Source organism: Ambystoma mexicanum, chromosome 13 (genome assembly GCF_040938575.1).
Source record: "Ambystoma mexicanum isolate Mex_15411 chromosome 13, UKY_AmexF1_1, whole genome shotgun sequence".
Classification (NCBI taxonomy): domain Eukaryota; kingdom Metazoa; phylum Chordata; class Amphibia; order Caudata; family Ambystomatidae; genus Ambystoma; species Ambystoma mexicanum.
Window position 1 is genome coordinate 547486586 of NC_090938.1, and position 27845 is coordinate 547514430.

Genomic DNA, 27845 nt, shown 5'->3' on the forward strand with positions numbered 1-27845 from the left:
AAAACCCTTGTCTGTCTGGGTTGCTGTTACTTGGAACATTTGCAAATTACAGGCTTGTTGTCCTGTGAGCGAAACCTTTGTTGAAGCATGGGCGTAATTTTAGGGGGGACAGGGGTGTTTGTCCCCCCCCCCCCCACTTTCAATGCACACCATTTTGTTCCCATTCATTTGACTTGGGCAACTTTTCTTCAGATGTCATGTCCCCCCCAACATTTTCAGCAAAGTTAGTCCACTGGCAGAGACAATCGCGATAACAATGTGTGCACCATCCTGTCTGGCATGCAAGTAGGTTCAGAGTTTATGGTGGCACGCGCATTCTGTTCTCCAATATTCATGTGTAATTGTGGTGTAAGTATTTAAAATTTTCCGGTTTGTTGGCCTGCAGTGCCACTAAGATACCTGAAATACAGTCTCCGAAAAGTTGGACTAAGAACTACACATTTAAGAGCTACTTTGGTGCAGTGTATCTGTTCCAGCAGCATCACCCGGGTCCACAGCACATTACATACATCGGTCTAGGATTTTTGTGCAGGGCTTTTTCACATTTGGGGTTGCTACATTTATTTTTGGTGGGAAAACTAACCAATTAAGCACAACCGAACTCACGAGAGCGGGGCCCGCGGCTTCTTGCATAGGAGTTTCGGGGAGATGCATAAATGGGGAACTTGGAAGACCTAGTACATACAGTGCTACTGGGAATTCAACACCCTGGGTATACATACACCATTTTGTACACATTAGGTAAATCATATCCATTGGCCTCCATGGATACAGCAATTCAACTCTTTGGTAATATGTTTTAGGATCCCAGTAAATTGATTAGCTTCAGCTTTATAAATGGACCCCACAAGTCCAGTATATAAAATATTACCCATGTGCCCTGCAAGTCCATGATATATAGCTCTGTAGCGGATCTGATAGCCCAGTAGCACCTCCTGTGGACTGTCTTTTTTTTTTTTGTATGCTACAAGCATAATCTAGTTATCAGGCACATGCTTTAAGTGAAGGGCACACTTCACTTCTCTCCCACTGTTAAAGTACTTTTGACTCCTGGTATGTCCTTGCTTGGTTATTTGCTTTCCTTTCAAAGCAGTTTTCTTTCAACTGGAAACTTGTTTCTCTTTTTTTACAGTGGATTTGAATCCTGGTCGTTGCCATGTCCTTCACCGGCTTCTTTACCACTAGTGTTTACAAATGAAAATGGAAGAAATGTCTCTCTCTGGCCTAGATAACAGCAAGCTGGAAGTAAGTGAAGCGTGTATGTTAATTGAGAGGTCTGGGTCCCTGCAGTACTTTCTTAGGTGCTTTACTAGCGACTGACCTTGTTCTGGAGACCCCCATGTGACTTAATCCAAGTGACATGTGAGCCCTTTTCGACAGAGACTCATTCCGTGTTTGTCGTTTTTCTGACACTGGACGAAATGTGCAATGTGTCTACACCCTCTAGTATCGGTTCATGTAAACATGATTGTGGGCCTTATTCTCTGGTGGAATGTTTTAACAGCCATTGCTGTTTTTTTCACGGCTGTCTTTAAACAGATGGCTCCTGTTACTTAGACTCCCTTTCTGGACCACTCCCTAGTTGATTCATGTCCTGTGTCGGTCAGCCTTCTGGGTTTTTCGGATTTAACTATTCTAGCTGAACAAGTTATGAGTAAGTGGTCACAGGTGTGGAATGGGGACGTAGTGGGGAAAGTCCAAGTAACCGGCTAACCAAACCATCCAATAAGTCTGCTTAGCACCCAAGTACTATGAAACAAGAGTTGTCTTATGGTTCCTCTTGACTTGATTTGTTTGTCTTGAGCCATCAAAGGTGCCAACATTGAATGCTTTAGTGTTTTGCCTATGATTCACCACTAGGATAGTCTGCCACTTTGAATAACAATTCAGCTACTGTTAGTTGAATGATATTACCTCGGTGGTTGGAAATGATGGAATGTGTTCCTTCCATAGGCATGGCTACCCAAGTGACTTCCCAATACGCCTCACTGATGGCGATTAAAGGCATGCCTCCAGTGCAGCAGAAACAAATTACATATCTTTAGGGCTGTGATGAATCCCCAAGAGTATGTAATCCAGCAAGCTTTTTTTTTGGTTCCTATACTCCCCTTCCCCTCTCCCCCCACCATCAGCGCACCGTTACTTTTTAAAGACTGGTCATCCAAGAGAATGCTACGAGTCGCAAAAGAGAAGTGCAGTGAATGGAGACTAGAAATGAGCCCTTAAGATTCACGTTTTTCCATGTTCATTTCTGCAGCTGCTGGCTGTTCCTACACATTCTAGCATCTCTGTATATGGCAGCCATGACACCTGTCCTCTTTTTTGTTAGGCCATTGCTCACGAGATATACACAGAGCTGATTGAGGACTCTTGTCTCGGGCTGTGTTTCGAGGCCCACCGCGCAGCCAAGTGTGGATACTTTTTTCTAGATGACACCGATCCTGGCAGCATGAAGGATTTTGGTAAGTATGCTCTCTGGAGCAGTGTATAATATTCTATGCCTGTTGATTGTTCAGCATTCTAGTAGAAACACGCATACCTTGGTAGTTTTGCAGGGCACAAAGTGTCTATTTTCTAGAAAATCCACATGATGAATTGGTACACGTGGATTGCTGACCACACAGAAATGTGAGTAGTGCTTGATTGTGGTTCTCTGTTCTGCCCTTTTAGTTTTAGGAAATTAATAGTTTTATTCAGAACGCTTAATGTGCTTGAGGACCTCTCTGAAATGCCAGGCCGTGCAAGTGATTTTGGCATCTGTATATAATTTTCTTTTTCTCCTTCAAATATTTTTTGGTAAACAAAGAAAAGAAAGCAGCACATATATCCGTATCAGTTCTCAGACAATCGGATCTTGCTATTTGTCGCTCCTCCCTCCCTTCTGTAGAGCCATAATGTAGGCACAATTTAGTTTTATTTTCATGACCTGGCGCTTTTCAACACACCAAAACACAGACTCCAGTGAACATGGTCTAGAACATTCTGTTAAACTTTGCATTCGTAAAAGCCATGCCAGTCCCAACAAACGATCTGGGGGAGGTGTAGTTGGTGGTGGAGGTTTGCGAAGGGACAGCAAGAACAATTAACTTTTTAAAATGAGAAACCCCAATAGCCTCTGAACCTCTGTGTATTTTCCTACACAAGGCTTGCGTTTGTCACCTTCAGAGCAGCAGCAGTAGCCCAGTCTTCCCATACATACTCAGCACCTTGCCTTTATCACTAATGTTGATTCAACATTTTTTTTTTGCCCTGCCCAAAGCAATCCTATTTTCACCTCTTATATAGCAAACTCAAAAAAGCCCTGGTGGGTGCCGAAGCGGCCCCATATAAACCCCCACCGCCACCACCAGCTTGTTAAACCTATATATAAGATCCATAGTTCCTTAAGGAGCTGTTGGCCTCCAGGAAGGCCTGGGTACCCAGGGTGGTAGGGCTTCTGCCCCACTCTTATCATATTGGACCAAATCAGAAACAATTTGGGCACAAAGCGTTGACTTGACTTCCTGGCCAGGTTTGGGGTAAGTCCATCCAGGAGTTTAAAAAATATTTGACGGGGAAGAGGAAGGCCGCCTGCTCCCCCGAAAAAATAGCCATCTCCCATGGTGCTTTTCAGCTGAGAGGCTTTTCAAAAACCATTTTCTCCCAAAATTGTATTGCTAATAACTTTTTGACTTGCTAAATGAAATTTTCTAAACAAAATGTTTGCCATCTGCTTAGCTCGCATGCTCTGCCTAGTCAGACATCTAGTGGTAGTCGCAGAGTATTACAAGATTTGTTTTCGAAACTCGAAAAAAGTACGTTGACTCAGCGTGTTAGTAATACTATCCCTAGTGTGACGTCTACTGTACCCATGGTCCATCAACTGTCGCGGTCCCTCAGATTGTTTCTTTCCGCCATCGTGGTTGGTTGCAAGTTGCGCAGTTCCGTTCAGGCTGATGTCTTTTGATTATCTAAAGTTTATTCATAGAGTTTCTCTTTCTATCCTTTACCGTCCGCCCGTTGCAACTGCATCATCTACTGTGCATAAAAAGGCCCTCCTTTTACGTGCCGAAAGGAAAGGCACATCAGCGTTCCATAAGTCTACGGAAATGCAAGAACTTGCAAAGAAACATGTCCCTGATACCCTTCTAAAGACAAAGCCGCCAAAATTAGCTAAATACTTGACGCCTTTGCGACTCCTTCCCACTGTTCTCAGGATGTTGGTTCCTCCTCCCCTGCAGATACACTCACAGGGGCTATGCAGCACAGAGACCAGACACCCTCTCAACACACATCTACCCCCTCAGTTTTTCCAACTCCCACTAAGTGGACCCCTGTACATTTCATTAGAATAATGAAGAGGATGTCCTGCTTTGTTGATTTCATGGACCGGTACCCTGAAGAACTTGGGTCTCTTAGAGACTCCCGTGAGACACCTGAAGGTGTCTCACCCACTAGTCCCCGGAGATCTGTCATCCAGGTGGCCATGGCCAGGACATGGCCATCGCTTTTGGATCCGGATCCTGGGGTTGGACCAGTGCAGGAGGATCACCTGGATGAGGGGGGTCTTCGAGGAGTGGAAGTGGGACACTGGAAGGTGAGAGGCGGTATCCACTTTGCTGTAACACCTTTTCCCCATCGTACTAGGTAGGATACCTAGGAACTCGACCCTTCCCTTTTCCTGACACAAACACTGTCTCACGGACGTGAGCGAAAACGCCAGAGCTGTATACCTTACATGTCCCAATACAATGGTCGGGCAAAGTCAGGTAATTGGTGATCATTACACACACACCTGGCTTCCATCACACTTCCTCTCACGGATAAAAGGTGGAGGACGAAAGCACACTCTGAGCAGGCAAAGCATATGAGGAAAACAGCGGTTCCAAGATGGCAGTTTAATACAAGGAGAAAGATGACAAGACCAGAGAGGGTTGCAAGGAGGGACGTGCCCTTAACCTTTTCCGACTGTTACTTTCGCGAACCTTGGAAATGAAGAAACCTGAGCCAGGAACTAAAGCTGAACAAACCTGCATTATGTGTCAGAGGTACCTGGGGCTCTCCCGCGTCGATAACCAAGGTGGGGAGGAGTGACTGCCGCGGTGGTACTGTCCTTGGCTCCTACAACAAAGCAGCGCCAGTAAAGACAGCCCAGCCGGTGAGTCGGAGAGACTGATACCAAACCAGCCCGTGTTAAGACCAAGGTTGCAAGCAGCAATATGAAGAGATCTAAAGAGAAAAGCATGTGAAACGTATGTGACGAATGATGCAAATATAATTGAAAACCAGAGGAGTGATTGTACATTGGGAGGCCAAATAAGATACCGTAGTTAGAGTGAGTGCTCACTCGAAGTTCTCTGTCGGGTATCCAACTAATTGGCAACTATTGAAAGTGGAATTTTGAGATCGAAGTGGTCCTGCAACGGGTCAAGCTAAATCCTGTGCACATTTGAGTCTTTGATAATTTAATGCGTGGTACAATTGGTCCGAGCACGGCTGAGGGAGACTAATTGTGACGGAGAAAGGATCTGAGCCCCGTTGAGGGGCATCCTGGGTGAACTGTGAGTCACCTGAGGGAGAATATTCTCTGAACAATATAAAAAGGGGATCCAGGAGAGCCACCAGGGGGCGCTGAGATGTGCTAAAGCATCTTTGGCAGTCTCCTCCCCAGGGCACCTAAAAAAGGGATCGGAGTCCCCCTTACGGAGAAGTGCCCCGACCCCCCCAGAGGGTGTGCGATTTATTTATTTTATTTTTTTTCCACCCCCCTCCCCTCACCCAAGGCAGCTGACTAGTGTACTCCGGTGGCGAGAGGTGCCGGGAAGCCCGAGATCTGACCCTGTTAGTTTTGCTGCCGGAGTGGTGTGTGTGGACTGTTTCCTGCCGACAGACCTGCGGCGGTTGAGCCTTTGGGATGGGGGTGGGGAGTGCCCCCTGCTGGCGTGGCTGGGATTTGTGGCGGCTGCTTTCACCTGTGAAGACTGAGAAGATCGTCCCTCTCGCCAGCCCCTCTGCCCTCTTGAGGCAGCCCTTCGCTTGGTTCGGGCATCGGTGACCGGGGCCTGATTGAGGCTGTGGCGCTCTTGAGGCGGGCGGAACCCGGGCTCTCACTCACTGTGCTGCTGGATATTCCTGGCCCTGCGTGCGCTGATCCGCACTGGCCTGAACCGTCGGAAGTGCTTGTCGGAGCCTGAACTTTAAGAGGCGGCTGTTGTGGTCCAGAGATCCTTGAAGCATATCCCCTCCACTGACGCAGGATCCCAGTGGTGGCCGCTGGTCCTGGAGGGCGCCCGGCGGCTGTGCGCCTGGTAGAGCTGGGCTGGGCGGCGGTGGCAGTGAATTCCCTCACCCCCCAGCCCAGGGGCTGGGCTGGGGTAGCGAATAGCGCCTCGTGGCTGGAGCCTGGGAGCGATGTGGAGCGGAGTGGTAGTCTGCACCCCAGTGCAGTGAAGCTTATTGTATTGGGCTCCCTTCCCCTCCTCCCACCCCCCCTCACTGAGAGTCTCCACCCGGGTCCTCGATGTTTCTGTTGACAGCGGGGGTAGAGGGGGCCCAGATCTAGGGCACTTGTTCCTCTCACCAGGGCCCCAGCTTAGTTACAGTGGTGGGAAGCACATGCCCATGGAGTGACATACTCTGCCCAGTCCATTGTGGGCCCTTCATGTTGTCTACCTGGAGACTACCTGGTTTGTGTCCCTTCTTTGAGCTTCCTTCCGGATGCGTCAGAAACCCTGGGCTCTTTGTATGCAGAGCGTGAGCCTTGGTCCTCTCTCCCCCTGCACAAGCGTATTCTCCCCACTCTAATCTCTGAACTCAGAGGGAGGCACTTTACCTGGGACATTGGTTCTTTGCATTGGGGGCGCCTCAGCAGTATCTCTCTCTGCGCCACTCTGGTCAGGGCCTCCAGCCCATTCCTAACCACTCACATGCCCTTGGAGCTGGTCTGCTTGCGAAGTTGATCTGTGAGTGAACTGTAGGGAACTGTGTAGCGCTTGCTCGAATGGGTCAGAGAACCCCCTCCCTCTGTAAAAACTGTCTATAGCTGACGTTCTTATAGTACTTCGGAACGGCTAAACTGGGGGCCTCCTACTGGACTTTGACCCAGGTCCCTCCAACATAAACCAGAATAGTGAGGAAAGGGGAGTGAGTATCTTACATTGTGTTTAGCAGAGCAGAGGTCCGTCTGAACATCTCTGAGAACCCTGGACCAGTCAAGATCTTTGCATTCCAATTGCGCTTTGGAGACTGGATTTTTGGAAGGTCTCTCTTGCAGGCTCCCTTGGGGCTCTTCTGGGGCCTCTGGGGTGCCTGTAGCGGCCTTCCTCCTGGATGAATTCTTGAATTCTTGCCCCGCACGGAGGGGGCAGTCCTGAAGGTCCCCCCCCACCCCCTCTGATGGACTAGGCAAAATCCCTGCAACGGTTCTGACACTCCTGAGACGTCAAGGGAAAGGTGTACTATGCAGGCGGCAGATCAGCTAGAAGCTATGGATTCCCAAGCAATGAGCAGAAGCATGATGGCCCTGTTGGAGGAGATCCGTGGATTTTGAAAAAAAAATGTAAACAATTTTTTATTTTTATTTAATAAACAAACACTGCAAACATTTCAACTATTTAGGACATTAGCAGACAATATTAAAGGGTTCCATTAATAAATCCACTTTACTGTCCTCCCCCCATTAACTTGAGCCATTCCCTCAGTGCCATCCGCTTGGGCTTCTTCATGTATTTCTGTCATACTCTTATCCATGTCATCTGTATCACAATCGGCCTGGAGAGGGTTTCTCATTGAAGCCACCATTTGCCTTCAGGCTATCAGGGGGCCCACCTCCTCCTCCCCCCCTCCAGTGACTGCTTCGTACCAGGCCACCGATTCTGCATCCGCCCATTTCAGGAGGTCCGCCCACCACATCTCCAAACCTAGCTATCCTGCCGGGGGTCAGGTACGCCCTGTGGGTGACGTATAGCTGTATCTGCTGTAGCCTCGCATTATGGGATACCATCTTATGGTACCTTTTGGGCCCTGTCCCATTGGCCGTCTGTCATGGGTTCTCCCACCTCGTCCTCCCAATCGTGCCTCAACTGGAGCAGTTCTCTTCCCGCCTTCATGTTTATTAACTCATATTTCCGGGAAATTTCGTACCCACCCTCCGAGACATCGTACATCATTTCTATGGTTGTTCTGTCAGTTTTGTTTCAGGCCACCTATCCCACACCCGTTTTTATAACTCTGGAGTATGTTATATGTTGGCCTTTGTGCACTCCGGTCTCCTCCATCAACCTCTGGAAACCTACTGCCTCCCCTTCCTGCCATATGTCTCCCAAGGTGGCCAGGCCCACCGGTTCCCAGTATCTGTGAACCCCTTTTATCAATTGGGGGTCACCCCCGCATAGCGCCACCAGCGGGACCTGTGGAGAAAGCGGGTCTCGGACCCCACCGTTCGCCAAGCTCTACGCCAGACCGCCCAGCACCAGCAACCTTCTCTTCCTGCCACTCTCGTTTTGGGCAACCACACTGTCTCTCTGAGAAAATAAGGGGCCAAGTCTCCTCGCAGAAGCCTGGCTTTCGCGGACTCATTTTCTGACAGCCACCTGGCCACGTATAGTAGCTGACCCGCTAGGTAATATAATTCAAAGTTCGGTAAGTTGATACCCCCCTTTTCACACAAGTTTTGTAATTTCCAAAGGGCCACCCTGTTCCTGGAGTTGTGCCATATGAAACCCCTGCATATGCTGTGAAGTTTGACAAAAAAGCATTTGGGGGTCAGATATGGGACATTCACGAAAAAGTGCAACAGTCTGGGAAGCACAACCATCTTAAGCAAGGCTGCCCTACCCATCATGGCCAGGGGCAGTCTGGACCAAAACGCCATGCTGTTGCTGATGCCTTCAACCGCTTTCTCCGTGTTGTGTTTATGTTCTGCCTCTATACTGTGGTACACGTTTATGCCTAGGTATCGGAACGTCTCGGTCTGCCAGGATATCTACAGAATGGGCAATTTATCTGGAGGGATGCCCCTGTATCTCCCCAAGGGGAACACGCTGGACATCCTGGGTTCACTGATATGCCCGAGAGGGTGGCATAGCGTTCCATCACTTCAGGACATATTGCAGGTTCTCTTCCGGGAATCGCAGGTAGAGGAGCACATCATCGGCTTATAGCGATATCAAGTGTGTGCTTCCCACCGTTTGGATCCCCACCTCCCCGTATTGTTGCCTAAGGCAAACTGGCAGCGGTTCCAACGCAAGAATGTATAGCATGGGCGACCATGGGCATCCCTGTCTGGTCCCTCTGCTCAATCGCCATTTTTCTGAAATTATGGCTCCTGTTTTTACCCTAGCGATTGGGGAGCTGTAGAACATCTTGACCCATTTTATGTACCTCGGCCCCATCCCGAACCCCCTCAGGGTCGCTATCAGCCATGGCCACCTGACTGAGTCAAAGGCCTTGACCGCGTCCAACGACACGATGGCCAGTTCACTCGGGTCTCCCCCCGTTTGGTCTATAATGTGATGTAGCCTCCTATGGTTGTCCGTGATGTTTCTGCCGGGGACGTACCCTGTTTGATCTGGGTGTATCAGTCTGTCAATAACTCGCTTGAGCCTGTTGGCGAGCGCCGCTGTGAGTGCCTTGCTATCCTGGTTGAGCATCGACAGGGGCCTATACGACCCGCAGTCTGCCTCCGGTTTGCCTGGCTTCAGGAGCGGGATAATCGCCGCTTCTCGCACGGTCTCCGGTAGCTCTTCGCGCTCGTAGGCCTCGTTGAACATGGCCAACAACGGTTGGAGCCACTCCTGCTTATACGCCTTGTAAAATTCGCTGGGCAGTCCATCTGGCCCCGGCGCCTTACACGTGGGCAAGTGCTGGATCACTGCGTCCAGTTCGTCCGCGGTGATTGGGGCCTCTAGGTCTGCACGTTCCTGGTCGTCCAGAGTGGGCAAGCCCATATCCTCCAATGTCTCTGCTATTTCTTGGCCCATGTCTCCGCCTGTGTCTTCATACAAGCATTTATAGGACCTTAGGAACTCTTCATTCACACCATCCTGGGTATCATGAATCTGGCCATCTTCCCCCTTAATCGCTCTGATCACTGATCTGGGTGTCCCGTTTTTATATAACCAAGCCAGCAATTTGCCCGGCTTGTCTCCGCCCGCATGTTGCCTTTCCACGTATTTCTTATAATTCAACTTGCATAGCCTGTCCCACAGCTCCCCGCTAGCACCCTGCAACTCCTTTCTCCTGACCTCGGCTTCCCGGGTGGTCTCATCCTTACGCATCAAATCCTCTAGCTCCCTTTCCATCTCCTGCAGCTCCCGTTCTATGCCCCCTTGGAGCCCCTTGGATTTAGATATGGCAACCCCTCGCACCAAACTTTGAAAGCCTCCCATAAAGTACCTACCAGTTGCACGCTGCCAGTATTGATGTCAAAGTATTCCGTGATGGCCTCCCTTAGGTCCTCTCGGAATCCCTGGTCTTGTAGGGCCTCGGCTCTAAGCCTCCACGTCGGGATACTCGCCCTGGGGGGGATGGTATCGCCACTCCAGGACCAGAGGAGAGTGGTCCGAGAGCACCCTTACCATGTATTCCGCACCCACCATTTCTCCAGCTACCTCCTCAGGGACAAACGCATAATCCAGCCTAGTGTACAGGTTGTGCAGCGCTGCATAATGTGAATAATGCCTGTCTCCTGGGTGCAACTTCCTCCATGCATCCACCAGATTAAGGTCCGACAACAGTGTCCTGAGTGCCTTGGCTGCTGGGGTTGGTCTATCCAGCTTACTATCTGACCTGTCCATCTTGGGGATCAGGGTGCAGTTGAAATCACCCTCCCCTCCCCCCCCCCACAGTATCGTTCCGCCCAAAAGGGGGCAGATTTTACCATATAAAGACCTAAAGTAAGCCGCCGTGTCTTGTGTCTTGGTTAGGGGCCTATAGGTTTATAATATTCACTTCTCGATTCTCCAGGAGCTCCTCCACCACCACCATTCTACCCTCGGGTCAATAGTGGACCTGAGCAACTGAAACGGCATATGCGGTGCCACCCATATAACGACTTCCCTCGCGTACGCCGAATATGTGGCTCCCGCAACACTTCCTCTCCGTTTTCTCTTTACCACCTCCAGCTTCTCTTTGGTGAGGTGCGTTTCCTGTAATAATGCGATATCAATCCTCATCCTCTTTAAATACAACATCACTTTATTTCGTTTTAGGTAACTATTGAGGCCCCGCACATTCCAGGTCACCACCCTGAGATTACCCATCGCCATTGACATGGTATCCTACCGCTCCCCTTAACCTCCCATTTCGCTCCTGATAACACTGAGTCTGGCTCCCTACCTTCCCAACCCCAACAACCCCCCCCCCTTTCCCAACTACAACCCACTGCACACAACCCTTACCCTCCCCCTCCCTACCGTGCCCCAACAAGTGCCCAGCTCCATATCTGGATCTCAGGGCCGCCCGCGTTTGGTCCCTCCTCGGAGTACCCAAGGACAAGAACCCAGCGGGTTGTCACCGGACTACCAGCGACCTAAGCTTACTGCTATGGGGGTGCAAGGGTTGGCTCCTAGGAGCTCCCCGCATGTATATCTTTAGGACCGTTCAGTTCAAGCGGATATCACACGCATGCGCATCCTATTCCACACATTTCCCATCTATATTCCAGTCCCAATGTCTTGCGCATTGCCACCCTAGGTGCCACTGCCGCATATTTATCTTCACCGCCTCCTGTCTGGATACCTGATTCCTGTGGGCTACTCTGCGTGTCCAGCCATCCCATAGCATCCTCTGGGGTTTCAAAAAAGTATGTTTTATTCTTGTAGAACACTTTCAGTTTGGCCGGGTAAAGCAGCATGTATTTGTAGCCTTTTTCCCGCAGTCTTCTTTTCACAGCCCTGAAGTTCATCCTGCTGCGCTGCACCTGCAAGGTGTAGCCTGGGTATGCAGTTATCTTCGCTGACCCCTTTTCAATTGTTCCGCCCTTCCGGAAGAATTCAAGTATCTTTTCCCGATCCCGATAATTCAGGATCTTTGTGATCACCGGCCTAGGAGGGGTCCCTGGTGGCGGCTTCCTCATCAGGGCCCTATGCGCCCTCTCAACAGCAAACCCTTGGGACAGGGCCCCTCCAGTTATTTCCTGCAATAGCATAGTTTCAACGTATTCTGTTGGGTCGGGCCCTTTGTTTCCCTCTGGCAGGCCAACAATCCGGATGTTGTTCCTTCGGGCTCGTCCTTCCGCCTCTTCCGCCCTGCTTTCTAGGTTGCCCACTCGCTGCACCAAGGCATGAAGCTCCGACTTATGGGCGGCGCAATGCGCTGTGTTCGGGGCCACCTCTCTTTCCAGGTCTCCGGTGCGCTCTGCCAGTGTCCTAACATCTTGCCTAAGGAGGTTTACTTCTTCCTGGACCGCCCCAACCTTTAGGTCCAGTGCCACCCTAAGTTTGTTCATGGCCAGTCCCAATTTGGTCTCCCATGCGTCTTCAGGTCTGCAATCGCGGCGAGCACCTCCTGGATAGTGCCCGGCACCTCTGCTCCACCTGCTGCAGGCTTATCCTTGCTCCTGGCCACTTCTGTAGCCGGCGATGTCTTGGTGTAGTCATCCAGCGTCGGCTGCTTGCCCTTTGGTCTAGTGAACTTGTTAGACCTCGTGCTGTGCCGGCCAGGCGTCGGCCAGCTCGACAGCCGATCTTCTTTAGTCTTGCTCCATGTTGAGCGGTACTCAGTGTTTGGGACCAAATCAGCCGTGTCGGGGTATATACTGATTGCGTATAGCCCTCCTGAGGTGGGTCGCGTCCCCCGCGTACTGGCACAGGCTTATTTGGTGCACCTATGCTTATGATCCAGGTTCTTCTGATTATTTGTGCCCAGGCACCTAGATGGCCCCTGTCGCAACTGCCCCGGGTCCCGGCTGGGCCCCACAGCTCCCCAGCTGGCCGTGGTGTAGGCAACTTCTCTGCACGCCCCACAAGTGCGGGCTGCTTCAGGCGTGCCCCCAATCGTATGGGGGCACTGACGCTGTATCAGCAAAGCTTATAACTTCTGTGAGGGGATGAGCTCCCAAGTGTGCTCCAGCTTCCAGTGTGAAACGCCGCCGGTCTCCAAGCCTCTCAGTGAAGTCCCCAGTCCCAGCGCTCGGGTCTCCCCCTGCCAATGACCATTACAGCAGTCGATTGCCGCAATTAGGATATTTCCCGGGGTCCGTGCCCGCGCCTATGACCTTGCATTGCAGGCGCTCATATGTGTGCAGGAGGCCCACTTCATTTAACATTTGGCACTGCGCAGCGCGTCCTCCAATATCCTGACGCCCGGTGGAGCGCTGCCTATGGGACTTTGTGCACGCTGGCTCCACGTGTCTCGGGTGCCTCTGTCCTTGGCCTTCTTCAGCCTCCACTGTGCCCACGGCGCCCCTGCCTCCACTGCAGCAGTGCGCCGCAACCCACTTCGTCCACCCACCCCCCCCCCGGCCTAGGGGCTGCGGGGGCTGCTGCTCTGACCGGAGGCTCAGGCTCTGATGTCCTCGCCTGGGGCACCGAGCGGATTGTCGATGAGGTGCGCTCCGCTCCGCAGTCAGCTGTGCCTACGGGGGCGGTTCTCCTCGGCCCTGCACCCTCAGGCTGCCCGGACCGAACTCCTCCGGCTCTCCTTCGTGAGCCTTGGTGCGCGATCTCCGCCACCTATTCGGCGGGGCTCTCGATCATTTGAACACAGAGGGCAGCCCCCAAACTGGACCCAGTATCCCGGGCACCCACTGGTGGTGCGACTCGCACCTCGCCAGCCGGTCAGGTCCGCTACAGTGCTGCAGTGTTAACGACCCTTTGTTCTCCATCGGCCATCTTGTGGGCTCCCAGGTCCCAAGCTCTTCGTTTCGTCCGGCAGCTCTTACACCTCTGTCACACCGTCAATCGAGCTAAAGTTGTGCTCTGTCCATGCCCCTAGTGCTCATGCATCCTCGGGTGTGCTGTAGGTATGCACATTCTCGAAAAAATCATCATTTTTTCTCCATAATCGATGACGGATCTGCGGGAGCTCCACCAGGGCACGTCCTCTCACGCAGACATCAAGCCATGCCCCCAGGAGATCATTGGGTTTAGAGCAGATATCAGCAAAAGGCTGGACTCATTAGACAAAAAAGTAGACTCTGTAGATGACCGAGTCCAAACCCTGGAGGCCAACCAGAACTCAGTCGACCTCCTCAAAACTCGATTCGAAATGCGGCTATCAGAGCTGGAGAGGAGAAAGTTGCCCTCAAACTCGATGACTTTGAAAACAGAGCGACGCTGAATAGTTAAAGCGCTTGTAAGTAAGTTGTTTCATTAGGGAAACATCAGTGAGCCGACAATCGACAGAGCTCACAGAGCAGGTGCGCCTGCTAGAGGGCCCCGATCAATTCTTGCCAAATTTCATTACTACTCCGAAAAGGCCAAGATCTTGGAGCTAGCACGAAGGAGAGGCCACATTGACTGTGAAGGCTCGAAAATCACGATCTACCAAGATCTCTCCGCACTCACATTGACGCATCGGCGGCTATGCAGTCCTTTGACGAAGTGGCTTCAATCCAAAGGTGTGAGATATAGGGGGTCATCCATTTTCACTCTCGTTTGAAGTGGAGGGTTACAAGTACTCCCTTGTTACAGAGGACGATATACTGCGAGTGACTCGTGAGCTTTTGGGAGACCCCTCCTCGGGAGATGGAAAGGAGGTGGGGGAACCCCGTGCGTCCAACAGATTTGCAGAAAGACGCCGCGTCCAGGGCCACAGAGTTTAGAAGAGTGCACTGACCTCCCCCGAGCAGCTTGCTACTTGATATGATGCTGTGTGTATACTGCCCTGAGGGGTGCGGGGGGCGGACCGGGATGTTCCTCTTAAGTTGCTCTGGGGGTGCCCTTGTCTCCGTGTCTCCATTATGGAGGTATTGTTTGTGTATTCTGTTGGTCTCACTGGAAGAAAGGGGGGAGGGCATGGGGGAAGCAGTTGATCTTGTTTCATATGTTGTGGGGGGTTCAGAATGTTGTGTTTTTACTGGTTGCTAGCTGCCCTGGTGGAGGCGGCTTTTGGTGGCCTGGTCGTGCGGCTGGTTCTATGTCGCGGGTAATCCAGGCGCTTGGGAAGGAGGGGGGGTTCTTTCTTTTGGGTAAGGGGTATATCTCTTTGTATCAGCCGATTGGAGTCTGTTCATTGGGGTGTGATATATTTAATGGGAGACCGTAGTAGAATCAGTCAGGAGGGGGTGCCTATAAGGAGCTTGTGCTCCTGGTAGACCAGGGCTAGAACTGTGCTTACCAGATAACTGAATTTAGTCACTCGCTGACCCTGGGCTCTCTAAATGCACGTGGTCTTAACTCTCCCTATAAGAGGTCCCTAGTTGTGAGGGAAATTTAATAGGTTGAAGCTGGACTTTCTATTTCTCCAAGGAACTCACTGGGTGAGGGATGGCGAACTGTCTCTTAAAGCCAAGTTAATACAAAAGGTTTTTCATGCGTCGTGCCTAGCTAAGAAAAGAGGGGTGGCAGTAGTGGTCTCTCCGAAAGTGCACTTTGCCCCGAAAGCCCAATGCAGGGATCCAGAGGGTCGTTATTTAATGGTCAAGGGGAAAATTAGGGGTTCCAAGGTGACCCTAGTCTCTATAGATGCTCCTAACGCAGCCCAGGATCGCTTTTGGTCGGAGGTGAAGCCTAAAATCCTGACCTTTTTTCGAGGGTTCTCTCGTGGTGGGAGGAGATTTCAATATGGTCCTTGACCTGGTCCGTGACGGGAGGTCCAATCAGGCCCACGTGGGTTCTCGGGTGCAGAGGCGTTTGGCCGCTTCCTTCCAGAGCACTAATGAAGAGCTAGGGCTCAAAGATTCCCATTTGGTGCGGGAGGGCCAAGACCCCTTATATACTTTTTTTGTTTTTTCCCCCTGGAGCCCACTTGTCATTTTTGTAGAATTGACTATATCTTGGTTGACAGAGTGCTCTATGAAATGACCTCCGAAGTGAAGGTGGAAGTGACACCGTAGTCTGACCACGACCTGGTTAAAATTCAATTGGGGATCCCCCTGAGATCCATAGGACCTGGGTGGTAGACCTGTAATGATCTCTTGTTGAAGGACAAGGAGCTGTCCCAGACCATCCTAGCTTCCATAAAAGAGTTCTTCGAAATCAACGACAATGGGCAGGTGGGGGGTGGGGGCCTGGGAGGCTTTTAAGGCCACAATTAGGGGTGTCCCCATCGGGATGGGGGCAGCAAGAAAGCGGGAGAGGGGTAGGGTGGAGAGACTTCTTAGGGACAAAATTGAGGCCATTCAACCAGGGGGCAAATTAAAGTCCCAGATGATCCCGGGCAAGTGGGCGGAGCTCCAGCAACTGAAAGTGAAACTCGCCGCTCTTAGTTGAGCAAACTGAGATGAAACTATCCTTTCTTAAGCAAAAGTATTTGGAGAAGGGGGAGAAAGCTGATAAAATTTTAGCCTGGAGGCTCGGAGAGCTTAGAAATAGTAGGAGAGGGGACTTGCTGGTACTTCCAGACGGATCGAGATGCAAGGATGAGCTTGGGATAGCAGAGCAATTCCGTTTATATTGGAAGCATCTGTACAGGACAGAATACGATGGGGATGGAACGATATTGACAGCTTTCTTTATTCTTTGCCACTTCCCGCCTCCCCCCAGAGAAGTCTGATCCACTTAGATACCCATTACACCCCAAGAAGTGATTGATACTATTAGCTCGATGAAAGCAGGCACCACTCCAGGGGACGACAGGTTCACGCTTTTCTTTTACAAATCTTTTCGCTCTGCCCTAGCCCCGTTCTTGTCTAAACTCTTAAACGCTATTCTGGAATCAGGCTGTCTTCCCCAAGCAATGCTGTCAGCCCATATTGTCGTCATCCCTAAGGGAGGTAAAGACCCCAAAAATTGCCAGTCCTACTGCCCCATCTCCCTGCTCAACACTGATGTGAAGGTTTTTGCCAAACTGCTGGCGAATAGGCTGGTCCAGCACCTTCCATCGTTGGTGCATGGCGATCAGGTAGGCTTCATCCCAGGGAGGCAGGGGGGAGATGACATTAGGAAAATCGCTGGACCTGATGCACAAAGGGGCCCTCAGGGGAGGAGGCCTACATCCTGTCATTGGACTCGGAAAAGGCTTTTGATCGGGTCGAGTGGGCCTATCTGAGCAAGGTCCTGCAGACGATGGGGTTGGGGGTTAGATTTTGTAGGTGGATCGCCGCTCTGTACAATGGCCCGACTGGCAGTAAATGGGACGGTCTCAGCCCCGTTCTTTCTCTCCAGGGGGACTCGGCAGGGCTGTCCAATTTCGCCCCTTCCTTATGCCATTGCGAAGGAGCCTCTGGCTATTGCCATAAGATACCATCAAGGGATCACAGGGGTCTGCTGTGGAGAACTCGACTTTAAGCTTTCGCTTTTTGCGGATGATGTCCTGGCATATGTAACCAATCTTCAAAGCTCTCTCCCAAACCTCTTGGATCTGATTCGCTCTTTTGGTGCTTTTTCTGGGCGGAAAGTCAACCTAGCAAAATCTTGTTTGATGCCTATGGGTAGAGCTGATGCTGAGGTTGAGGGGAAGGAATCGTTGGGGAGGGGGGGGTATTCGAATTGAGCGCAAGGCTACGCCTTACCTGGGGGTTCTCCTCCCGAGGGATTTGACCCTCCTCTTTTAAGCAAATTATCCTCCCATCCTTGCCAGGGTCAAGTCTGATTTGCTTCGATGGGCTCCCTTGACCCTATATTGGTTTGGTTGCATGGTGCCAATTAAGATGACCATTTTACCTTGGCTTCTCTACCTTTTTTCCTCTCTCACGGTTGCTATCCCAGACTCATTCTTCAAATCGCTTCATTCGATGGTCCTGTGTTTATTTGGGATGGGGAAAAAAAACAAGGGTGACGCGCGAGATCCTGACACTTCCGAGATCCCATGAGGAGTTTGACTAACTCGACTTCCGGCGTTACCACAAGGCAGCCCAGGTGAGAGTGATGTTGGAGCATTCGAGGGACGATACGAGAACCCTTTGGTCATATATCGAGGACATCCATGCTCACCCCAAAAAAGTGAGGGATCTCCTATGGGCCCCCTAGTAAAGACCTCCCAAGCAAGATGAGGACTCGCCCCACCCTGTCGGTGCTGTGGGCGTTATGGATAGACAATCAGGGAAACTCTTCTTTCTTCCTGGCCCTCCCCTTTGTCTTCTTTGTGGGGTCCCCCACTCGAGTTGGGCAAAAGGAATTTACGAGGGACTCCGAAGTGGTCAGATGTTGGTCTGGAACAAGCTGCTCAGTTCTTTCGGCAGGGTGCATATATTCAATATGATGGTTTGGTGGGAGCCATGGGGGATTCCCCAATGTCGATTATTGACTACATTTGGGTGTAGGGGATCCTGACTGATAGCCACTGGGTTGATGTCCTGGCCCGCCCCCCCTTAAGCCTTTTGAAAAAGTGATGGTTGAATCCAAGTCAAGGAAAGGGTCCCTTTCTAAATTTTATAACACCTTAATTACAGCGGATGTTGAGAGCAGGCAGAGTTTCAAGAAGCAGTGGGAGGGAAGAGTGGAAGGGGTGGTGGAGGAATCCACATGGACTACTATAAATCTTTTCTCGGGCTCCCTGTATACAGCTGCTATGGAGCACAACTTTAAGTTTCTCCATCCTTGCCACCCCGCGCCTGAGAGACTTGCTAAAATGTACCCGGGTGTTTCCCCTCTCTGCCTGAGGAACTGTGGCCAGCGCGTAACATGGTTCCATCTTTGGTGGGAGTGCACTGCTATATAGAGGTTTTGGTAAGTAAGTGCTTTGGAGTTGGATTAAAGAGATATCGGGTGCCGACCTGTCGCTGCTTCCCCTCAAACTTCTTTGGCATCCCGTCCTCGGAGACAGTCTCGGCTGCCTTGCCGAGGGTGGTTCAGGCCATGTTGCGAGCAGGGAGACTCGCCCTTGCTCAAAGGTGGAAAAGTGGCTTGGTGCCCTTTAAATCAGACTGGCTTGCCAAACTCTGGGCGATATTTACATATGAGAAACTTTCAGCTTTAACCCGCGATACCATGAAGTCATTCCTTAAAGATTGGATAGTTGTTTACTTTGAGAGGACTGTGAATCGATGAGAATTTGAGATCTTTTGGGGTAGTGTGATTTACGGTATGTGTAAGTCCTCCAACAACGGTTCCCTCTTTTTTTTTTTTTTTTTTTTTTTTATGGTTGCGCCCACAGTGTCAGCCTTAGTTGATTGTTCGGTCCCTGGCTGTTTGGTATCTGAGTCTCCATCACCCATATGGGTTCGGTTGTATATGAGCGGGGGCAGCGGGGGGGTTTAATCTGTTGTGGGTTGTTGATGCCATCAATGTTTTATTGCTATGCATCTTTCTTGGAAAATGTTCAATAAAATTCAAGTGGAAAAAAAAGGGGGGGGGGGGGTTCACAATACTGACTATGATATAAAAATGGAGCTCAGCCTGGCTGAGGGGGATCCAGGGTGAGACAACCGAATTGAAAACCTGAAAAGAAGGAAGGAACTTTGTGTTTATTTTGTTCTTGTACATCAGGCCCTCTGAATAAAGATACATTTGAAAGGCAAAGAGACTTGTATCACAGAAGGCCTTGATGCTGGTAATGGCACTGTGTCCTCGTGCCGGAGAATCCAGAGTGTCTGCTTTGCTTGAGTGAAACGCCTTGCCCTGTGCTGAAAACGTGGGGAAGGGAGGCCAACGGCCTGAACATCCTGACCTATTATTTTGTGAACACTTCTTTCTTTTTCATGAACATTACCCCTCACTTGTTATGTTAAGCATAAGGATTGGCAATGTTTTCTTTAGTATAGGCCCTTTTATTTTGATGAGACTCCACTAGCACTGCATTATTATTGCTATTATTATTTGATGTAAAACCTTGCTCCCATCTGTAGATTTAGGTTTCAATAGGCGTTTATCACACCCTTGTTAAAGTTCATAAAAAACGCCCTTGAACTGTAGTCACTTGTGTCTAACTTTCTGTTGATAACATGCCTTACACTCCTCTCAGACGGGGGCTGCTAAACACCAACCCCCTGCCAAATATCCAAATCTTGACACCCTGCAGCCCATTCTTTCTGCCCAGTGCCCGCTAGCCTCCCTTTTTAAGACCCCTCTCAGGACATGTATGCTATCGATCCCTCAGGTTCTCGGGACCCTGGCTCCCTTGAAGACCAGGGAGATCAATACAGCCCAGATCAGTGCTATGATGACAACGATAATATTTATGTCATCCAGTCGCCTGACAACCAAGATCAGCCTGTGGCAGATTCTCCAGTAGACAATCCGCTAGAATATAATGAGCTGCTGTTAAAGGCTGCCCAACACTTCAATATTGACACCCAGGTCGACAAGGACTTTGTGGAGGACATTCTTAGTGACGAAGGCCGCCATTCAGTTCATCCTCCTCTTACAGTCCATCCAAAGGTGTATTCGGCCTTCCCCACTTATTCCAAACCTCGCGAGGGTGATTAACCCTAATATTGAAAAAGTATTGGAACCAGCACCTACTGACACCATGTACATTAGGGGTCAGCTCAAACCTGACTCTCTTGTCGTACCACTACTAGAAGAAGGGCTGCCACTCCTCTGGCATCGGCTGAAGCCCTGCCAGATAAGGAGAGTAAAAAGATCTGCACCTTTAGTAGAAAGGTTGCAAGGTTGCGTCTTCAGCGGCCTATTGGGCAAGAATAGCTAATAAAACCACCCTCCTAGCTTGTTATGGCTGTCATAAGTGGGAGGAGCTGGAACACCATGTTGAGGCGCTTCCAGAACCCTTAAGGTCTTAGCTACTAAGTACCATCTCGGAAAGCAAGCAGTTATCTAACTGCTTTCTTAAAAACAACCTCTAACCTTCAGACAATGCGTGTTGCATCACTGCATAGAGCACACTTATCAAACGCCATGCCTGGCTTAGACAGTCTGTGTTAGGTAAGAATGAGTGCAGTCCAACTGGTGTGGGACTACACAAGACTTATCTATTTATATTGCGTAACCCCCCTTTTAATATAGGCCTGTACTACACCAGTTGGTAGTGTGACTGAGCAGCCAGGCTTATATTAAGAGGGGTAATGTGAGCTGCAGAGCTGTACAATGAAATCGGTAAATACAAGTAACCAATTAAACACTTACACGCTTAGTTATATAATATCTATTTATTTATACACCAAGATATTTAAAGGAGTCTTTTTAAAAAAAAATGTAATTACTTGTATAATCAACTTGTGATTTTTACAAGAACGAATTGAACATTGAGTTTTCTTCGTGACGGTGAAGGTTCTTATGTTTGGCGTCCTGCTGTGTTTTGATTTCCCTGCAAGTTTTTTTTCGAAGGGCAATTGTCAGAAGTTTTGCTGTTGTGTTGGTCCATTTGGGATTCTCCCCAGACAATAATCTGTTCCACCAGACGTCCTCGTCCAGAACCGACAAGTGCATCCCAAGAGGCGAAAGATATGCAATTCTTTGCTGATTTAGGGCTTTACAGTGCAGTAATAGATGGCTCAAGTTTTCAGGTTCTTCTGGTGTCGCACATAATCTGCATTTTTTAGACACGTATTGCAGTCTGATACAGAGGATTTCCCGTGTGGGCAGTAAGTTCAGGCGTGCTCTCAAAGATCATCACGAGGCTTTTGTCTGGAAATTTGGTGCAATATAGCAATGGAACTTTCAGTTTGTTGAAGACTGGTGGCAAATGTGTGGCCAGTTTGTTCACCTGGGCTTTATCGATCGTACTGATCCAATCCATGAGTTCCATTTTGTTTTTTATTCTCGGAGGATTCCCTGCCAGATCTTCTTCGGTGCAGGCTATTTCTTCTAGTTTTGCTTTTTGCTTCAGAGACCAATTTTTTAAGATGTTAGTATGGCCAGTTGTTAGTTCTGCGGCAATCAATTTATATATCAGGAGTGTGTCAGAGAGAAGAATTCTTCAGAAAATTTGCATCGAATTCTGTTAGACCGTTGATAGTAGAGACAATAGCCCTAGGTCATGCCTAATATTTGCAATTGCAGCTGAATTTGGGAGGCCCAAGACTGATCGCCTCAGTAGTCCTTCCAATTTTGCCCAGATTGAATTTGGCATGGTCATGGTCGCACCCATTTCGTAGGTTAAGGCTGGGACAACTTTGCCTTTGTAGAATTGAATTACAGGAACCAGCGAGAATTTCTCGTATTGCTTGTCAATGGCTCTCATCTGTGCCGCTAGATTCCTGGCTTTGCCCCACAGGACGGTTTGCATGGTCGATTCCTGTGCTGAGCTATCGATCGTTATGCCCAGGTATTTGTAGTGAGTAACTACTTCTATCTTGGTGTTTTGCAGGAACCAGCCCTTGTTGCATCTATTGTATGGGCGTTTTTTGTCAAAATCATGACTTTTGTTTTGAGCTTGTTAATTTCCAAGTTGTTTGCACATATATACTGCACCAGATTTGTCAATTGACGCTGTAAGCCAATCTCCGTCTGATCTAATAAAATTAGATCATCAGCATACAATAGGCGGGACATATTGGTGTTTCCTATTTTTGGCGGAAATGCTCCTACTGAGGATTCTGTGTCCTTAAAGTCGCCCAGGATGCTGTTAGAGGGCCGGGGCTAAAGGACAGCCCTGGTTGACCCCACGCTCTGCAGGAATCTCCTCTGACGGTAGTCCTTGGTTGTTAAGTCTCACCCAAAGTTTGGTAGCTGTGTGGAGTGTCATAATAGGATCCAATATTTCGTTTGGGCACTTCCATTTTTGTAGTTTAGACCAGAGCAGGCCCCTGTCTACTCTATCAAAGGCCTGTGAAAGATCTATGAAGGCCAAAAACACTGGCAGTGAACCCTGCTTGACTTTTGCTTTGATTAAATTTAACAGGATGTTTACAGATGTTCTGCCATTTTTTAAGAAGCCCATCTGGAATGGATAACGGGGCTATTGGCCTGTAGTTCTTTGGCTCTTCCCTGTTGCCACATTTAAACAGAGGAACTATTATTGAATGGGTCCATGAGGTCGGGGTTGCTCTGAGTGATTCACAGTGTTGGAAAAAAATGCTTATGAATCTTGACCAGGCCTCTGGGTGTTGTTTGAGATCAATGTTGCCGAGGCCATCAGGGCCCGGAGCTCTCAAGGATTTTAGATGTTTGATGACGTCAATGATGTCCTCTTCGTCTGATAGATTGACCCAAGGACCACCAATCTTCTGTGCCGGCGTTTCAGGCGGATCCAAAGGTGGAGCGAACAGCCCTTTGAAATAGTTGATCCAATTTTCCTTCGTGACAGAGTTTGCTAGTTCCTTTTCCTGAATCTTAGTTGAGTTCTTAATGAGTGCCCATAAGTCGCTGGATTTCTTGGTGTTTAATGTTCTTAGCATCTTGTCCGCGTCATTTTGGTACATTAAGCGTCTGCAGCTGTGTAGCCATGATTTATAGCTGTTTACTTCGGTTATGCAGTCTTGCCTAGCCATGTCAGAGTTCTCAGTTTTAACTCTTCTTTTTGCTTTCCTCAATGTTTTTCTTCTTTCCACTAATGCTCTGTCGAACTCATGATTGTGCTTTCTGCCTGGTCCCTTGTTTTTCTTAGGGTCCGTCCTAAATTTTAGTCGGAGCGGAAGATAATGTGGGCTTGCATGTTTGCAGCGGTTAGGCGAAGTCTGTTTCGTTGGTTATTTGCTTCTAACGATGGAAGAAACCGTTTGCCCTCAGAATGCATTGATTTTAGAGCTGTCTTTAAAAAAGCAGTAACTAGCAGTAACATTAATCCCAAGTAAGGATTCAATGAAAAAAGTGAACAATAAAGCAGGTGAGTAATTCATTCATATGTTCCACATTTTCCTGCACCCAGAGGTGACCTCATATGAGGTCAGTATAACACTTATTTTGCATCACCTTTGCAGTATTGAGTTATTAAAGGAGGGAAAGGTTAGGGTTGGATCAGAACAGTCTGGTATGCAATAAAAACAGTTAGTTTCTCCCAAAGGAATGCAGTCAGTCTTTTGTCCAAGCATTAAGAGTGTTCAACATTTAAAACCTGTAAGGGAACACACGCACTACCAAAGCCAATAGGTTCAAAAGGAGGCCTTTAGGGAGCCACGACAGCCAAGTCAATCGTCAAAGTTCTGATGCTCCTCTTCTTGGAATTTTTTTTCTTAAATAGTCCGTGTTCAAAAAGAAATCGCAGCAACTCCAGAGGAGTCGCCTTTGGAAAGCACAAGCTGTAAGGCTAATGTGGGTCAGCTGTGGTCAACTTAGCGTAGTGTTAAATCGCACTCCCAAAGATATGAAGCACCCCAAATGGCAACGGATAGTGTACCTCAAGCCCCACTTTACATTTAAAATGAAGACGTTGTTCCAGCTGGTTGCCTTCACGATGTAATTTGTTCCTGGTACTTGGTCATGGTGACGAAAGGGAGGACGTCTGGCGGGCTCCTGCTGCAACACTCGAGAGAGGAACCCCGCAGCAATGGATTTCTGACGATTCAGCGGCTCTTTGTGGTTTTGGTGCCTTTTTCTCAGCGCCAAAGAAGAACAAAAGGCTCTGGTTAGGATGTCCTTGATCCCTCCCGTCCTGGACTGTGGACACGGATTTCTTCCTTCTGTAGTGTCCTCTGGATGCCCACAAAGATCTGTTCAGTTTCAGACTTGACTTCGGAAGATAATGCACTCTCAGGTGGACGAGGTACCCTGGGTATTGGGCTTCTGCAGCCTTGGAAGTCGGGGGTTGCGCCAAAAGTTTTTCTCCAGGCTAGTTGGTCCCTCCAGCCTAAGGGAGGAAGTTGTCCTTTTCGGGTATTCCCTGTCGATTCGAAAAACTGGGTCAGCACAGCTGCAGGGCCTCACCGGGCACTTTGCGGTCCAGGAGTGTGCTGCTAGCGTCTTCTCTCATCTTCTGCTTCGGGTGTTGCCCTCCAGTGGTCGACTCTGCTCAAAGTCCCAAAAACCTCGCTTTTTATGCAAGTTCCCATTCCTTCACAGCCCTAGGCTGTCCATCTCACAGCAGGGGCAGGACAGCCAGCTGGTCAATAGGAACTGGTTTCACTCAGGGACACCCAGAGACAACGGACAGGGAGGTTTTGGGACCCTCCTTCACTTCCTGCCTTTCCAGGCACACTGGAGGCTGGGTGGGCTTCAGGGCTGAAGCCTGCCAAAGGCAAAACACACAAAGGACTCAAACCTGATGCAGCCCAGAAGAAACCAACTAACAAGCAATGGTGAAAAAAGAGGGGCCTTTTTGAGAAAATGGTCACCCTTGGGTGCAGTAGTGCAGCTGAGGTATCAGCCTGCAGATGCATGTCTCTAGTTAGTAAAAAAGAAACCACTGCCACCAGCCATTCAAGTGAGTTAGTGTAACAAAATGTTACATGAGGAATCGTTTAAAGGAATTACTATGTAACCCTGAGCACCCAACATAGGGTTGTGTGTGTTGGACCCATAAACTAAAGGTAAGACAGGGATCATCTTGCTATTCTTGGGAACAGTAGTTCACCCAAGAAACTGCACTTAAACATTAAGAGAAGTCCAGGGGGCTTGTGAGGGGTACAAAAGCAGATGCCTATGGAGTTTACCAGACTCCATAAAACAGCATGGAACATAGAAATTCGTAGTCAGGAAAACACATGAGTGAGCGAGAAAAAGGTCCCACTCACTCAGGAGTAAAAATTAAAAAGCTCAGAGTCCAGCAAAAGTGCTGGGGGTCTCTAAGGTTAAAGGAAAATTGGCACAGAAATGAAAATTCTCTTAACACTCGTGCAGCCCTTCACCCCCACCCCCCGCTAGTCCCGCCCAAACGAAGAAACTGGAGGATTTAATCCACTCCTGGATGAATCTCTTGTTTCAGTTGTTCATACTTGCTGGAGAGACCATCAGCATTTTGGTCATTGCATCCTGACCTAAGCTCAATGGTATAATCCAACCCGTGGAGGCTGATATACCATCTAAGTAATTTAGGATTTCCCCCTCCATTTGCATTAACCATCTCAAGGGAAAGCAAAACACCATATAAGTATGGCCTAAACTTCTTCAAAGACCACACAATGGCAAAACACTCCCACTCTTTAGTTGCACAAGTTGTTTGACAGTCCTTCAGTTTTCTACTGATGAAGCAATAGGGTGTTCTCTGCCTTGCTCATCCAGTTGGCTTAAGACTGCACCTATCCCTGTATTAGAAGCATCTGTTTGTACTATAAATGATTGGCTTTAATCAGGAGCTCTTAAGACTGCAGCTTTGTAGAAGACTGCAGCTTTGTAGAAGGCTTGTTTCAGCCCTGCAAATGCATTGGCATACTCCTCATTCCATCTGACCTCCTTGGGACATTTTGGCGAGGGGATCACATTCAGGGGAGAAGCTATAGTCCAATAGTTACCAAACCAGCAATACCACAAGCCAAACACTGAGCCATGGTACACAGGCCTAATCACACCACCTCCTGCCTTGTGTCAAAGGTAGATCACTTTGCTCTGACCAATGTGACACTTACTTGCCTTTTGGTCAGATGGGCCTGTTCAAGAGCCTGCAGCATATCCAGGTTGATGAAGATGGTCTTCCCAAGTGGGGCTGTACGGTGCTATGTCATCCAAGTATGCCAGGCAGAAGTCCTATAACACATTGAGAACCTACTTCAACATCCTTTGAAATGTAGCAGGTGCATTATTTAATCCAAAAGGCATAATCCTAAACGGATATGAGCATCTGTTCTTGGTAAAGAATGGGAATCCATCTTTGTGACTGCATTCAGAACTCTAGTCTACACAGAATCTCAATTCGTTTGTTTATGCTTTTGGCACTAGTACAACTGGACGGCTCTATAACCCCCAAGCTCAAACATCTTGTTAACTTCCTCCTTGATATGAGTTCTGACATGATCAGACATTCTGTAGCTCCTGCCTTTGAAAGGTAGACTGTCACCAGTGAGGATAACATGCTGGCCCCAAGGGGTCAAGGGTCAAGCCTGGTGTCAGTGAAAACAGGGAGGCAAACTGACTTAACGGAGCTTCGCACACCTCCTGTTGCTGCAGAGTCCGATCTGAAGAGAGTTTGACGCCTTCAATTGTCTGATCTGAAGGGTGTCCCCTGAGGAGATCAGGGAGAGGCTCACTCTCCTCTTCCTCTTGATCAGACGCTAGAAACAAAGCTCCAAGTTCTGGTCTAGAGACCTAGACCTTCAGACGGTTAGCGTGAAAGACCCTAGGGGCCTCCTTGGGGGTTGCCCAAGGCCACTAAATAATTCACCTCTCGAGGTTTGCCTGCAACCCTGAAGGGTCATATCATTTTGTCTTGTAAGGCCCTCTGACTTGTAGGAACCATAACTAATACAAACTGGTCTGAAGTAAATTCCACCATGTTGACCTTCTGGTCATGCCAATGTTTGGCCAGAGCCTGACCAGCCTTCAGGTATCTCATCAAAAGCACCATCCTCCTCCTGAGATCTAGCACATAGTCGGTGTTATGGACTGGCTTCAGGGATGGAGGACTCCCTAAACCCTTTTTAATCGGGGCCAAGGGGCCTCTGACTTGATGACCATAGAGGAGCTTAAAGGGGCTGAAACCCACTCCAGCTTGAGGCACATCTCTGTAAGCAAATAAAGGCATGGCAGTAGAAGGTACCACTTCCTTCTCAGGGGTTCTTCTAAGGCACCTATCATGCTCTTCATTGTTCTGTTAAACCCAACTAGCAACCTGTTTGTTTGAAGGTGGTACGCAGTTGAGAACTTATAAGGTACTTCACAGTTGTACCACAGTTCTTCTATATGGTCTGCATGTAGTGGTACATTTTAAATTAGGTCCCCTGTCACAGATTAAAACCCAACCCTGGCAGATATACCAAGGAGAGCCTTAGCCACTGCTTTGGCAGTAACAGTCTTCATAGGTATAGCCTCAGAGTACTGGGAAGCATGGTCTACCGC

At 49.1% G+C, this 27845-nt stretch overlaps 1 protein-coding gene across 2 annotated transcripts in view; it reads left to right on the forward strand.

The window, feature by feature from the left end:
- ATXN7L3 (ataxin 7 like 3) overlaps nt 1-27845 on the forward strand; it is a 323035-nt gene that overhangs the window by 88771 nt on the left and 206419 nt on the right. For both annotated transcript variants that reach the window (XM_069634310.1, XM_069634311.1), the window contains exons 2-3: nt 1133-1245; nt 2330-2462. In XM_069634310.1, the coding sequence (XP_069490411.1) occupies nt 1195-1245; nt 2330-2462 (184 nt within the window). In that variant the 5' untranslated portion in view covers nt 1133-1194. The remainder of the gene's footprint in view (nt 1-1132; nt 1246-2329; nt 2463-27845) is intronic.